General features: G+C 44.0%; 1 protein-coding gene across 7 annotated transcripts in view; it reads right to left on the bottom strand.

Moving 5' to 3' along the window:
* CSPP1 (centrosome and spindle pole associated protein 1) overlaps positions 1–16,438 on the bottom strand; it is a 295,997-nt gene that overhangs the window by 44,578 nt on the left and 234,981 nt on the right. For all 7 annotated transcript variants that reach the window (XM_063923860.1, XM_063923857.1, XM_063923863.1 and 4 more), the window contains 5 exons: positions 5,762–5,920; positions 5,286–5,390; positions 4,938–5,004; positions 4,365–4,488; positions 111–253 (listed from right to left, as the gene is read on the bottom strand). In XM_063923860.1, coding sequence (XP_063779930.1) covers positions 111–253; positions 4,365–4,488; positions 4,938–5,004; positions 5,286–5,390; positions 5,762–5,920 — 598 coding nt within the window. The remainder of the gene's footprint in view (positions 1–110; positions 254–4,364; positions 4,489–4,937; positions 5,005–5,285; positions 5,391–5,761; positions 5,921–16,438) is intronic.

Genomic DNA, 16,438 nt, shown 5'->3' with positions numbered 1-16,438 from the left:
GGCTACCCCTGCTCTACATTATTCATATAGAGACAACTAGGTTTTCCCACTCGATCGCAATAATCAGATCGTTTTACCTGTGTGTGCCGGTTCCCCTGACTGACACTTACCCCTGTACTTAAGGTCATTGAACTCTCTGATGTTCTGCATATTCACATTTTCTATCCCTTTTAATGAGGGTCTTCTTACAGTAGCTTGTAGCCGCTGTCTGGCCATCTCAAAAACATCCGCTGAGTTCTTCCCCCGCTTCCTTCTGAAAGTAGAGGCACCAATCCAGATCAGTGCTACAGATGCTGCTAAACATGGCATCTTCCTTTTTATCATGACAGGTTGATATACAAGACATGTTTGTTCTGTAACTTGTGTGTTATACTTAAATGAACTATAGGTGTATTGTACGATAGGAGTGCGAGTCAGATATACACAAGCAGTCACGCACATGCGTATTGTATGATAGGAGTGTGAGTCGGATATATACAAGCAGTCATGCACATGCGCATTGTATGATAGGAGTGTGAGTCGGATATATACAAGCAGTCATGCACATGTGTATTGTATGATAGGAGTGCGAGTCAGATATATAGTCATGCACATGTGTATTGTATGATAGGAGTGGGAGTCAGATATATAGTCATGCACATGCGTATTGTATGATAGGAGTGCGAGTCAGATATACACAAGCAGTCATGCACATGTGTATTGTATGATAGGAGTGTGAGTCAGATATATAGTCATGCACATGTGTATTGTATGATAGGAGTGTGAGTCGGATATATACAAGCAGTCATGCACATGCGTATTGTATGATAGGAGTGTGAGTCAGATATATAGTCATGCACATGCGTATTGTATGATAGGAGTGCGAGTCAGATATACACAAGCAGTCATGCACATGCGTATTGTATAATAGGAGCGTGAGTCAGATATACACAAGCAGTCATGCACATGCGTATTGTATGATAGGAGTGCGAGTCAGATATACACAAGCAGTCATGAACATGCGTATTGTATGATAGGAGTGTGAGTCGGATATATACAAGCAGTCATACACTCCTATCATACAATACACATGTGCATGACTATATATCTGACTCACACTCCTATCATACAATACGCATGTGCGAGTCAGATATATAGTCATGCACATGTGTATTGTATGATAGGAGTGTGAGTCGGATATATACAAGCAGTCATGCACATGTGTATTGTATGATAGGAGTGCGAGTCAGATATATAGTCATGCACATGTGTATTGTATGATAGGAGTGTGAGTCAGATATACACAAGCAGTCATGCACATGTGTATTGTATGATAGGAGTGTGAGTCAGATATATAGTCATGCACATGTGTATTGTATGATAGGAGTGTGAGTCGGATATATACAAGCAGTCATGCACATGTGTATTGTATGATAGGAGTGTGAGTCAGATATATAGTCATGCACATGTGTATTGTATGATAGGAGTGCGAGTCAGATATATAGTCATGCACATGTGTATTGTATGATAGGAGTGTGAGTCAGATATATAGTCATGCACATGCGTATTGTATGATAGGAGTGCGAGTCAGATATACACAAGCAGTCATGCACATGTGTATTGTATGATAGGAGTGTGAGTCAGATATATAGTCATGCACATGTGTATTGTATGATAGGAGTGTGAGTCGGATATACACAAGCAGTCATGCACATGTGTATTGTATGATAGGAGTGTGAGTCAGATATATAGTCATGCACATGTGTATTGTATGATAGGAGTGCGAGTCAGATATATAGTCATGCACATGTGTATTGTATGATAGGAGTGTGAGTCAGATATATAGTCATGCACATGCGTATTGTATGATAGGAGTGCGAGTCAGATATACACAAGCAGTCATGCACATGTGTATTGTATGATAGGAGTGTGAGTCAGATATATAGTCATGCACATGTGTATTGTATGATAGGAGTGCGAGTCGGATATATACAAGCAGTCATGCACATGTGTATTGTATGATAGGAGTGTGAGTCAGATATATAGTCATGCACATGTGTATTGTATGATAGGAGTGTGAGTCGGATATATACAAGCAGTCATGCACATGCGTATTGTATGATAGGAGTGTGAGTCGGATATATACAAGCAGTCATGCACATGTGTATTGTATGATAGGAGTGTGAGTCAGATATATAGTCATGCACATGCGTATTGTATGATAGGAGTGCGAGTCAGATATACACAAGCAGTCATGCACATGCGTATTGTATGATAGGAGTGCGAGTCAGATATACACAAGCAGTCATGAACATGCGTATTGTATGATAGGAGTGTGAGTCGGATATATACAAGCAGTCATGCACATGTGTATTGTATGATAGGAGTGTGAGTCGGATATATACAAGCAGTCATACACTCCTATCATACAATACACGTGCATGACTATATATCTGACTCACACTCCTATCATACAATACGCATGTGCGAGTCAGATATATAGTCATGCACATGTGTATTGTATGATAGGAGTGTGAGTCGGATATATATAAGCAGTCATGCACATGTGTATTGTATGATAGGAGTGTGAGTCGGATATATACAAGCAGTCATACACTCCTATCATACAATACGCATGTGCGAGTCAGATATATAGTCATGCACATGTGTATTGTATGATAGGAGTGTGAGTCGGATATATATAAGCAGTCATGCACATGCGTATTGTATAATAGGAGCGTGAGTCAGATATATACAAGCAGTCATGCACATGCGTATTGTATGATAGGAGCGTGAGTCAGATATATACAAGCAGTCATGCACATGCGTATTGTATAATAGGAGCGTGAGTCAGATATATACAAGCAGTCATGCACATGCGTATTGTATAATAGGAGCGTGAGTCAGATATATACAAGCAGTCATGCACATGCGTATTGTATAATAGGAGCGTGAGTCAGATATATACAAGCAGTCATGCACATGCGTATTGTATAATAGGAGCGTGAGTCAGATATATACAAGCAGTCATGCACATGCGTATTGTATGATAGGCGTGTGAGTCAGATATACACAAGCAGTCATGCACATGTGTATTTTATGATAGGAGTGTGAGTCAGATATATAGTCATGCACATGTGTATTGTATGATAGGAGTGTGAGTCAGATATATAGTCATGCACATGCGTATTGTATGATGGGAGTGTGAATCAGATATATACAAGCAGTCATGCACATGCGTAGTGTTCACACAAGGCTGTTTTAGCAGGGCACCGCGCCCTGCCCGATTTTTTAAGGGCAAAACCCGCCCTGCCCTTTCTGCGGCGCCCTGCTAAAACAGCCGCCCGCTTCTTGCCCTCCCAACGTGTAAAGATGCCGTGCGCATGCGCGCGGCATCCATTCACGATGAGAGAGAGCTTGGGGGAAGCCCAGTGACGCCGCCCACGCCCCCCTTTTTTACGTCTGTGGGCTGAACTGCCCACTTTTATTACACGCAATGACCCCGCCCTCTATTTTGCGTGGTCATGCCCCCTTTTCGCCGCGCGCACACGCTTGTGCCCCTCTAGGTCCGGCGCCCTGCCCTGCCCCAGATTCTAGAGTGAACACTACATGCGTATTGTATGATAGGAGTGTGAGTCAGATATATAGTCATGCACATGTGTATTGTATGATAGGAGTGTGAGTCGGATATATACAAGCAGTCATGCACATGCGTATTGTATGATAGGAGTGTGAGTCAGATATATAGTCATGCACATGCGTATTGTATAATAGGAGCGTGAGTCAGATATATACAAGCAGTCATGCACATGCGTATTGTATAATAGGAGCGTGAGTCAGATATATACAAGCAGTCATGCACATGCGTATTGTATAATAGGAGCGTGAGTCAGATATATACAAGCAGTCATGCACATGCGTATTGTATGATAGGCGTGTGAGTCAGATATACACAAGCAGTCATGCACATGTGTATTGTATGATAGGAGTGTGAGTCAGATATATAGTCATGCACATGTGTATTGTATGATAGGAGTGTGAGTCAGATATATAGTCATGCACATGCGTATTGTATGATAGGAGTGTAAGTCGGATATATACAAGCAGTCATGCACATGTGTATTGTATGATAGGAGTGTGAGTCAGATATATAGTCATGCACATGCGTATTGTATGATAGGTGTGAGAGTCGGATATATACAAATAGTCATGCACATGCGTATTGTATGATAGGAGTGCGAGTCGGATATATACAAATAGTCATGCACATGCGTATTGTATGATAGGAGTGTGAGTCGGATATATATAAGCAGTCATGCACATGCGTATTGTATGATAGGAGTGTGAGTCGGATATATACAAATAGTCATGCACAAGCATTTTACCCGCTCATGGAGGGCAATGATTCATCTCTATCTGCATCTTGTAAGCGACTCTCTAATCGTCTCTGCTCACTTCGCAGCTGCTTCCTCAGCTCAGACAGCTCACTGATCACATTCTTCTTTTCATCTGAAACATCAGGATACATTAACTATAACACTGCTAATAACAAAATATTTCCAATGTCCTGATATTTTATTCATATAATCAGCAGAGTCTCTGAGGATTACCGAAATCTATTCATATACTGTATATCTATGATATAATGTCCTAAAGCTGTCCCCTACCCCCTTCCCAATGGCTGCACTGCAGTGCCGGGATAGACCAAACGAATAGGGGGAGCACTGCACCGGGGACCGGGCATGTAATACAGTGGGAAGGAACGGGTGTAGACTGAGTGACCCATGAATATTATTTATAGAATGTTATTATTATTATTATTATTATATTATTAAACACCATTTAGCCTGCTGTAAGTACAGATGTTTGAACACTTTTAATACCATAAAAAAATAACCCATCTCTTACGTTCCCTTTGGCAGAATTTTCTCTACTACTGGTTGTTTAGTAAAACTTGCCATAAGCTCTTAGCTGATTCCTTCTAGCGGGAACTGGAGGAGAAACTGTCCGGGAACGCGGTTCGCCCTGTATCAGAAATAAAAGATTACCAGACATTTTACAGATGATCCCACCTAAGGAATGAATTACCAAACCGCTGAACTGCTCAGCAGGAGAATTTCTGCTGCAGTACTAGGTGAATCCATTACATATATGTCAGTTTGCACTTATAAAACTTCAAATGACAACATTTTGACAACTTTAACATCTATGCTTCAACCTGGAATGTTTTTTTTTTTTTAACCAAAGCTACCGTACAAGAAAATACAGTACAATACAGATGAAAAGCAAGAACACATAACACGTACACGTGACTCGATGGATACTTCACTCTCTGCAGTCGGTGGTCTCTGTGTTCGCGTAGACAGCTTATGTTGTAATGCCGGTATCACAGGCGATGGCGGCCTTGGAGACTGCAGTAAGAAGGCACAGGTGAGTATACATCAGCAGTGCTGCTCAGGCCAGCCCAGCACATAGTCCTACATAAAAGACTGTCACTATCATCTAAGGGCTAAGAACTTGAATGGATCCCAGACTGGAATCTATGTTCCTGAATGTGCCATCTGTGGAATGCTATGGATATAGGTATGCCACCAGGAGTCATTTCTTCTAAGTGACGGTGTATCAAACCAATAAAAGAAAAACTGCAATCAAGTTCTTTTCATACTACAACAACAGACCAGAGACCCACCCAGGCTAATCCTTGCCTCTCTGTGCTTTACATAGAGTATCAGTGATAGGAGGGACAGGAAACCAGAAAGATTTCAGTGATGCTAATACCCACCCTCTCCTGTTCCATAACCACAGGAGCTGCTGCTTTTTCTTTCTCGTGAAAACGTTTCAGCTCCTCCTCGTGTTTTGCTTCCTCCTCTCTCATCTTCCTCTCAGCTTCCTTACGCCTCTCACTGGCCAAGCGCACCAGCTCCTCGTTTTTTTGCTGTTGCTAAAATGTTATTGCAATGCTTTAGGATCATAAGCTCTCAGAAATAAAGTATAATGGTACTTCTTAAATAAAAGAAAACAATCAAAACTTAAACCCAAAGGAGAAGAAATAATTTTAGAATTTTTTAAGTTAAAGCCTAGCTTTAGAAATGGGATAATTATACATCCATCCAAACCTGTGTTGCTATGTCAGCAACAAACATTTAGGGGCAGATGCATCAAGCCTTCTCAAGTGTAGAGAAGTTGCCCATACAGTAGTAACCAATGGGCCATTCTGTGTCAAATCAACACACTGATTTTTACCTTACCAGCCCAGATTTTGAAAAAAATTTGGTGGTCTAAGAAAAATATGTAGTCTAAAGGTGCATACACACTAGGCGATTTTGAGCTCAAAGTATCTCACTTTTGGCGTTTTGAGCTACTTTGAGCTCAAAATCTCCTAGTGTGTATGGCTGGCCGATGAGCGCTGATGCTTGCTCCCACATCATCACTGGCCGCCACAGTCCGTTGCCCTGTTTTACCAGCTGAGTGAACCACTTTCCACAGTTTCCTACTGTGGAAAGTGGTTCACCCCCGTGAACATCGCTGAGTCGGGTGAAATTCGCTCAGTGTGTATGGACTCTGCTATTTTCCGCCCAGCGATGTTCACATCATCGCTCTCCATACACAATGGGCAAAAACGTTCACAGTGAGTATGCACCACTAGAAAAATACAATTTTTTTTTAAAACTTCTCATGCTGTTTCCAAATTATGGGTATGTAAATTTTTCAGAAATCTGTCAAAAATGCACAATCAGCATATTTTCACCATAGCAGCTCTCCTAATTAAGCTAGAGAGGTGGGAGTGGTGTCATTTTACTGTGTTTTTTATGCCCTTTCTTATGATATACAACAGGAAAAACTTTGTTAGGTGAAGATAGTTTGACATTGCCTCGGTGGTTTTTAATGTGTCATCAGGAGACATGACATACTGTAAATTCCTCCAGCTGGAGCTATAGGGTCGATTTTGCATAAGACATCTATTAGAGGTATCCATAGTACATCAGGCTTCCTTGGATAGAAGAATGATGGTGATGGTCCATCTGGGTGAAGGAAGGTCACTTTTAATTAGTCTTCATTTACATCATTCTTGTCCATCACATAAGCAAGCCACCATTTCTTGTTATTCACAACAGATATAAATAGCCATTTATTTGTGTCAACTGGAGTTTGTCTAGAGATTTTGTAATGAATACTGTAGATGATGTTGCAGTCTTAGAAAAGATTTTCACAGATATTTTTGATGTACTTGAATCTCCCACTTTTAAATTTTGACAAACATTTAACATTAGTATAGACTATTTCCTGAAATTTTTTTAAAGGTTTTTGTCGACTTTAATCATGATCAAAAATTTCAGTTAGAATTTGGATTTTTTTATTCTATATTGTGTTGTATATCATATGAAAGGGCATAAAAAACTCCGTAAAATGACACCACTCCAACCTCTCTAGCTTAATCAGGAGAGCTGCTATGGTGAATATATGCTGATTGTGCGCTTTTGACAGATTTCTGAAAACTTCACATAGCCATAATTTGGAAACAGCATGAGATATTTAAATAATCATTTGTATTTTTCTTAAGACTACATATATACTCTCCGTATACCAAATTTGAACAAAATCTGAGCTGGTGAGGTTAAATTTTAACAAAAAATAGGATTTTAATACCTACCGGTAAATCCTTTTCTCTTAGTCCGTAGAGGATGCTGGGGATGCTTCAAGAACCATGGGGTATAGACGGGATCCGCAGGAGACATGGGCACTTTAAGACTTTAAAAGGGGTGTGAACTGGCTCCTCCCTCTATGCCCCTCCTCCAGACTCCAGTTATAGGAACTGTGCCCAGGGAGACGGACATTTAGAGGAAAAGGATTTATTTAAGTCAATTTTAAAACTATGGTGAGATACATACCAGCTCACACCTCAAACACGCCGTACAACATGGCATTCAACAACAACGCATGAAACGGCATGACTAACATCAGCCACAGACTGACTGAACTCAACACAACATGTGTGTAACCATAACCAATAACTGCAGATACAGCCCGCACTGGAACGGGCGCCCAGCATCCTCTACGGACTAAGAGAAAAGGATTTACCGGTAGGTATTAAAATCCTATTTTCTCATACGTCCTAGAGGATGCTGGGGATGCTTCAAGAACCATGGGGTTTATACCAAAGCTCTAGAACGGGCGGGAGAGTGCGGATGACTCTGCAGCACCGATTGACCAAACAAGAGGTCCTGCTCAGCCAGGGTATCAAACTTGTAAAACTTCGCAAAGGTGTTTGATCCGGTCCAAGTAGCAGCTCGGCAAAGCTGTAATGCCGAGACCCCTCTGGCAGCCGCCCAGGATAAGCCCACCTTTCTGGTAGAATGGGCTTTCACCGACTTCGGTAACGGCAATCCTGCAGTAGAATGAGCATGCTGAATCGTATTACAGATCCAGCGTGCAATAGTCTGCTTGGAAGCAGGAGCCCCAATCTTGTTGGGAGCCCACAGGACAAACAGAGCCTCTATTTTCCTAATCTGGCGACATAAATTTTCAAAGCTCTGACCACATCGAGAGACTTTGACTCCGCCAAGGCGTCAGTAGCCACTGGCACCACAATGGGCTGGTTTAAGTGAAACGATGAAACCACTTTTGGCAGAAATTGCTGACGAGTTCTCAACTCCGCTCTATCTGCATGGAAGATTAAATAGGGGCTTTTGTGAGACAAAGCCGCCAATTCAGACACTCGCATTGCGGATGCCAAGGCCAACAGCATGACCACTTTCCAAGTAAGGAATTTCAACTCAACCTTACGCAAAGGTTCAAACCAATGAGATTGTGCGAACTGCAACACCACATTAAGATCCCATGGTGCCACTGGGGGCAAAAAGGGAGGTTGGATGTGCAGCACGCCCTTCACGAAGGTCTGAACTTCTGGAAGGGAGGCCAATTCTTTCTGAAAGAAAATAGATAAGGCCGAAATTTGTACTTTAATGGAGCCTAACTTTAGGCCCACATCCACACCTGCTTGCAAAAAATGGAGCAATCGACCCAGCTGAAATTCTTCCGTAGGAGCCTTCTTGGATTCACACCAAGACACATATTTTCTCCAAATACGGTGGTAATGCTTCGCCGTTACTTCTTTTCTAGCCTGAAGTAGTGTGGGAATGACTTCACTGGGAATACCCTTTCGGACTAGGATTTGGCGTTCAACCGCCATGCCGTCAAACGCAGCCACGGTAAGTCTTGATACACGCACGGTCCTTGTTGTAACAGGTCCTCCCGTAGCGGAAGAGGCCAGGGATCTTCTATGAGCAACTCCTGAAGATCTGAATACCAGGCCCTCCTTGGCCAGTCTGGAACAATGAGGATCGATTCAACCCCTGTTCTTCTTATAATCTTTATCACTTTTAGAATGAGTGGAAGTGGAGGGAACATATAGACCGACGGAAACACCCACGGTGTCACTAGGGCATCCTACGCTATTGCTTGAGGGTCCTTCGACCTGGAACAATATCTCTGAAGTTTCTTGTTGAGGCGGGACGCCATCATGTCTATTTGAGGAAGACCCCAACGACTTGTCACTTCTGCGAAGACCTCTTGACAGAGCCGGCCCTAACCAATATGATGCCCTAGGCAAGATTTTGGCTGGTGCCCCCTAGCACCACAGCTGGTTCCGCCTCTGACCTTGCACCTCTTTCCTAGCACCATCACCCCTCGCCCATAGCAGTCCTTATTTTGGTGTTTGTACCCCCTATATTTTAAAAAGGAACATTTCGCACATTTGGAGCACAGCCCAAATAGGGGTGTGTTTTTGCTGGCAAGGGGCTTGGCCAGATAATAGTATCCCCAATTCCAATTACACCACACAGTACTGCAACTTTATTCACAGTTGATCATGCGATAGTGTCCATAATTCATATTACATCCCACAGTAGTATCACTTTACCTTATAAACATTACTCCTCACAGTAGAGCCCCTTATTCACATTACATCACACTGAATTGCTCCTTATTCATATTACACCACACCTTATTGCTCTTTATTCACATTAGACGACACAGTAGTGCCCTTTCTATATGCAATGCTACATAGTAGAGCACTTTATATACATAATGCCACACATTAGTAATTCATTTATACACATAATTCCACACAGTAATGCCCCTTACACATATGAGACACATTATTAATGTCCTTATAAACATAATGTGCCTTACACATTATGACAACCTTTATTAATGCCCTTTTACACATAATGTCCCTTACACATATGCCGCACATTATTTATGCCCTTATACACATAGTGACACACATAGTGCCCCAACACATTTGCTGCAAATTATTAGTGCCCCTATACACATGACACACATACAGTAGTACCGTTACACATATGCCGCACATTATTAATGCCCTTATACACATAATGACACACATAGTGCCCCTTACACATATGTTGCACATTATTAGTACATTTTTGCATGACAGACACAATGCTCCTTACACATATTCTGAACACTACTGCACAACCAACCCACTCACATGCACACAGCACTCACACAGCCATTAACACTGTGACCTCTGCCTCTGCTTGGATACAGATGTGTCCTCATAAATCTTGCCTCAAAGCTAACGCTGGCCACATTTTTTTTTAATGAAAATGCATCTTATTTGCATTGCTATGTGGCTAGGATGCACAAGCAGCTTCTGCCGATTAAAATGATATGCGGCATGCCTATATACTGTGTGAAACTGTGGCTGTATCTGCATATGAAATGCTACACACAGAATATAGGCATGCCGCATATCATTTTAATCAGCAGAAGCTGCTGATGCCCCTAGGCATATCAAATGCCCTAGGCAATTGCCTAGTTTGCCTATGGCCGGCTCTGCCTCTTGATGAAGACCCCACTCTCCTGGATGGAGATCGTGTCTGCTGAGGAAGTCTGCTTCCCAGTTGTCCACTCCTGGAATGAAGACTGCTGACAGAGCGCTTGCATGTCACTCCGCCCAGCGAAGAACTTTTGTGGCCTCGCCCATCGCCGCTTTGCTCCTTGTTCCGCCCTGGCGGTTTATGTACGCCACTGCTGTTATGTTGTCTGACTGAATCAAGACAGGCAGACCGCGAAGATGATGTTCCGCTTGCAGAATGCCGTTGTAAATGGCCCTTAATTCCAGAATGTTTTTTTTAAATTGCGTATTTTTTATTGAAAGTTTTAAATAAACATCCCAAAAAGAATAATATGAAATAAAAAAATAAAAATAAAAAAAGTTTATATATAAAACAAAAAATACCGGCAAGTATAGTAAAGTATGCAGGATGCAATCAGAAGTACGGTCAGACAGGATACACAGAATACAATTGCAGTACACGTCTAATAGTACAGGATATACAATACGCCCCACATTATAGCAATAAGCAGTAAGAGTAAGAGCCCACAGGCGCCATGTGAGCTCACACATTGAGAATAAAATGATAAAATAAAATAAAAAAAAGACTGACCGATGAGGCGTAGAAAAATACAAAAGTATTGGCACTGCAAACTATAGATAAAACACCTGCCTGAGTATACAGAAAAGAAAAAAAGATAAGAAATAATTAAAATCCTAAGACCTCTGCTGCTCAGAGATAAAACAAAAATCCCTACAATACAGAACAAAAAACAAAACCCCCAAAACAAACCACCTCAAACCCCCCCACCCTGTATAGCCTATGCCCAACCTAGGTATACCTGGATCTACCACCCTCCCCCCCCCCACCCCCCATTAAACTACGTGACCTAACTGTCTAACACCCCCCTCCCTCCCTTCCCTAATACCAGGATAAATGAAAAAAATAAGTGACTTGGGCAAATAAAAAAAAAAGAAATATGGCCGTACAGTAAATAGAGTAGATCTCCCTCATATGAGAATAAAAAAAAAAAAAAAAAAATGAATATCCAAATATGGAGATATGATAAGCGACCCGGAAATATAAGGAAAAGTGCTGGTAGCACCCTACAGATACATCAGTATATAGGGATATGTAACCCTTAAATAAGCGACGGTCAAATAAAACATATCTTAGAACCATCAAATAACTAAATTATATCAATGGTAAGACATACAAAAAACAGAATAGAACATAGTATTTAAGAAAGTATCAACAATAAAATAGAACACAGCCAAGGACCTGGTAACCAGTGAGGTATTATACAGACTTGGAAAGAAAGAAAATCAGTCTGGATGATAAGCCCACTCTGGAATCAAATCATTTAGCGGTACACGAGCAGTAGTCAGGAAGGTAGTGGAGCCATCAACCATCCTGCACAGCATTAGCCAGATAGATAAGAGGATAGGCCACAGTTCCACAGTAAATGTAGAATGGAGAACCATCCCTCTCCCAAACATCACAATTAACTGCGGAGTGATACAATACCGTTCTCCCCCATTATCAAGGAGGTCACACTGCGGACCCTCAAAGAAAATTACAATGAAGGTCCATACAGTCACCAACGATGAGACGGAGGCAGTCACCGACATCCCACGCGCCATCACCCACTGCAAATAACGGTGAATATGCGCAGGAAGAATCCGCAACTCCCCCATTTTGTTCACAATGCGTTCGTCGGAGGAACCTCCAGCATTAAGCATCGACTGTAGCGGAGCGGCAGGCACCACAGATACAAGCTCCCCCCAAAGGTTCCGAGGGTAGCAGCACCGGCGGGCAGGTGGACCCCACAGGAAAAATAAGAATTTACTCACCGGTAATTCTATTTCTCGTAGTCCGTAGTGGATGCTGGGACTCCGTAAGGACCATGGGGAATAGCGGCTCCGCAGGAGACTGGGCACAACTAAAAGAAAGCTTTAGACTACTGGTGTGCACTGGCTCCTCCCACTATGACCCTCCTCCAGACTTCAGTTAGGATACTGTGCCCGGAAGAGCTGACACAATAAGGAAGGATTTTGAATCCCAGGTAAGACTCATACCAGCCACACCAATCACACCGTATAACTCGTGATACAATACCCAGTTAACAGTATGATAACAACTGAGCCTCTCAACAGATGGCTCAACAATAACCCTTTAGTTTAACAATAACTATATACAAGTATTGCAGACAATCCGCACTTGGGATGGGCGCCCAGCATCCACTACGGACTACGAGAAATAGAATTACCGGTGAGTAAATTCTTATTTTCTCTGACGTCCCAAGTGGATGCTGGGACTCCGTAAGGACCATGGGGATTATACCAAAGCTCCCAAACGGGCGGGAGAGTGCGGATGACTCTGCAGCACCGAATGGGCAAACTCTAGGTCCTCCTCAGCCAGGGTGTCAAACTTGTAGAATTTAGCAAATGTGTTTGACCCCGACCAAGTAGCTGCTCGGCAAAGTTGTAGAGCCGAGACCCCTCGGGCAGCCGCCCAAGATGAGCCCACCTTCCTCGTGGAATGGGCTTTCACTGATTTAGGATGCGGCAGTCCAGCCGCAGAATGTGCAAGCTGAATCGTACTACAGATCCAACGAGCAATAGTCTGCTTTGAAGCAGGTGCACCCAACTTGTTGGGCGCATACAGGATAAATAGGGAGTCAGTCTTTCTGACTCCAGCTGTCCTGGAAACATAAATTTTCAGGGCCCTGACTACGTCCAACAACTTGGAAGCCTCCAAGTCTTTAGTAGCCGCAGGCACCACGATAGGTTGGTTCAGATGAAAGGCTGATACCACCTTAGGGAGAAATTGGGGACGAGTCCTCAATTCTGCCCTATCCATATGGAAAATCAGATAAGGGCTTTTACATGACAAAGCCGCCAATTCTGATACACGCCTGGCCGAAGCCAAGGCCAACAACATGACCACTTTCCACGTGAGATACTTCAATTCCACGGTTTTAAGTGGCTCAAACCAATGTGACTTTAGGAAATCCAACACCACGTTGAGATCCCAAGGTGCCACAGGAGGCACAAAAGGGGGCTGAATATGCAGCACTCCCTTAACAAAAGTTTGAACTTCAGGTAGTGAAGCCAGTTCTCTCTGGAAGAAAATCGATAGAGCCGAAATCTGGACCTTAATGGAACCCAATTTCAGGCCCATAGTCACCCCTGACTGTAGGAAGTGCAGGAAACGGCCCAGCTGAAATTCTTCCGTTGGGGCCTTCCTGGCCTCACACCACGCAACATATTTTCGCCATATGCGGTGATAATGGTTTGCGGTTACTTCTTTCCTAGCTTTAATCAGCGTAGGAATGACTTCCTCCGGAATGCCCTTTTCCTTCAGGATCCGGTGTTCAACCGCCATGACGTCAAACGCAGCCGCGGTAAGTCTTGGAACAGACAGGGCCCCTGCTGCAGCAGGTCCTGTCTGAGCGGCAGAGGCCATGGGTCCTCTGAGATCATTTCTTGAAGTTCCGGGTACCAAGCTCTTCTTGGCCAATCCGGAACAATGAGTATAGTTCTTACTCCTCTTCTCCTTATTATCCTCAGTACCTTTGGTATGAGAGGAAGAGGAGGGAACACATAAACCGACCGGTACACCCACGGTGTCACTAGAGCGTCCACAGCTATCGCCTGCGGGTCTCTTGACCTGGCGCAATATCTTTCTAGCTTTTTGTTTAGGTGGGACGCCATCATGTCCACCTGTGGCCTTTCCCAACGGTTTACAATCAGCTGGAAGACTTCTGGATGAAGTCCCCACTCTCCCGGGTGGAGGTCGTGTCTGCTGAGGAAGTCTGCTTCCCAGTTGTCCACTCCCGGAATGAACACTGCTGACAGTGCTAACACGTGATTTTCCGCCCATCGGAGAATCCTTGTGGCTTCTGCCATCGCAGTCCTGCTTCTCGTGCCGCCCTGTCGGTTTACATGGACGACCGCCGTGATGTTGTCTGACTGGATCAGTACCGGCTGGTTTTGAAGCAGGGGTTTTGCCTGACTTAGGGCACTGTAAATGGCCCTCAGCTCCAGAATATTTATGTGCAGGGAAGTCTCCTGACTTGACCATAGTCCTTGGAAGTTTCTTCCCTGTGTGACTGCCCCCCAGCCTCGAAGGCTGGCATCCGTGGTCACCAGGACCCAGTCCTGTATGCCGAATCTGCGGCCCTCTCGAAGATGAGCACTCTGCAGCCACCACAACAGAGACACCCTGGTCCTTGGAGACAGGGTTATCAGCCGATGCATCTGAAGATGCGATCCGGACCACTTGTCCAACAGGTCCCACTGAAAGGTTCTTGCATGGAACCTGCCGAATGGAATTGCTTCGTAGGAAGCTACCATCTTTCCCAGGATCCGCGTGCAGTGATGCACCGACACCTGTTTTGGTTTTAGGAGGCCTCTGACTAGAGATGACAGCTCCTTGGCCTTCTCCTCCGGGAGAAACACTTTTTTCTGTTCTGTGTCCAGAACCATCCCCAGGAACAGTAGACGTGTCGTAGGAACCAGCTGTGACTTTGGAATATTTAGAATCCAGCCGTGCTGTTGTAGCACCTCCCGAGATAGTGCTACCCCGACCAACAACTGTTCCCTGGACCTCGCCTTTATCAGGAGATCGTCCAAGTACGGGATAATTAAAACTCCCTTCTTTTGAAGGAGTATCATCATTTCGGCCATTAACTTGGTAAAGACCCTCGGAGCCGTGGATAGACCGAACGGCAACGTCTGGAATTGGTAATGACAATCCTGTACCACAAATCTGAGGTACTCCTGGTGAGGATGGTAAATGGGGACATGCAGGTAAGCATCCTTGATGTCCAGTGATACCATGTAATCCCCCTCGTCCAGGCTTGCAATAACCGCCCTGAGCGATTCCATCTTGAACTTGAATTTTTTTATATACGTGTTCAAGGATTTAAAATTTAAAATGGGTCTCACCGAACCGTCCGGTTTCGGTACCACAAACATTGTGGAATAGTAACCCCGTCCTTGTTGAAGTAGGGGCACCTTTACTATCACCTTCTGGGAATACAGCTTGTGAATTGCCTCTAACACTGCCTCCCTGCCTGAGGGAGTTGTTGGCAAGGCAGATTTGAGGAAACGGCGGGGGGGAGACGTCTCAAATTCCAGCTTGTACCCCTGAGATACTACTTGAAAGATCCAGGGATCCACCCGTGAGCGAGCCCACTGATCGCTGAATTTTTGAGACGGGCCCCCACCGTACCTGGCTCCGCCTGTGGAGCCCCAGCGTCATGCTGTGGACTTGGAGGAAGCGGGGGAGGACTTTTGCTCCTGAGAACTGGCTGTATGCTGCAGCTTTTTCCCTCTACCTCTGCCTCTGGGCAGAAAGGACGCGCCTTTAACCCGCTTGCCCTTATTGGGCCGAAAGGACTGTACCTGATAATACGGTGCTTTCTTTGGCTGTGAGGGAACATGGGGTAAAAATGTAGACTTCCCAGCTGTTGCTGTGGAAACGAGGTACGAGAGACCATCCCCGAACAACTCCTCACCCTTATAAGGCAAAACTTCCATGTGCCTTTTTGAATCTGCATCTCCTGTCCACTGCCGAGTCCATAACCCTCT

This window comes from Pseudophryne corroboree, chromosome 5 (assembly GCF_028390025.1).
Source record: "Pseudophryne corroboree isolate aPseCor3 chromosome 5, aPseCor3.hap2, whole genome shotgun sequence".
Taxonomy (NCBI): domain Eukaryota; kingdom Metazoa; phylum Chordata; class Amphibia; order Anura; family Myobatrachidae; genus Pseudophryne; species Pseudophryne corroboree.
Note: the sequence above shows the minus strand (reverse complement) of the source record. Positions and strands in the feature narration are given on the sequence as shown.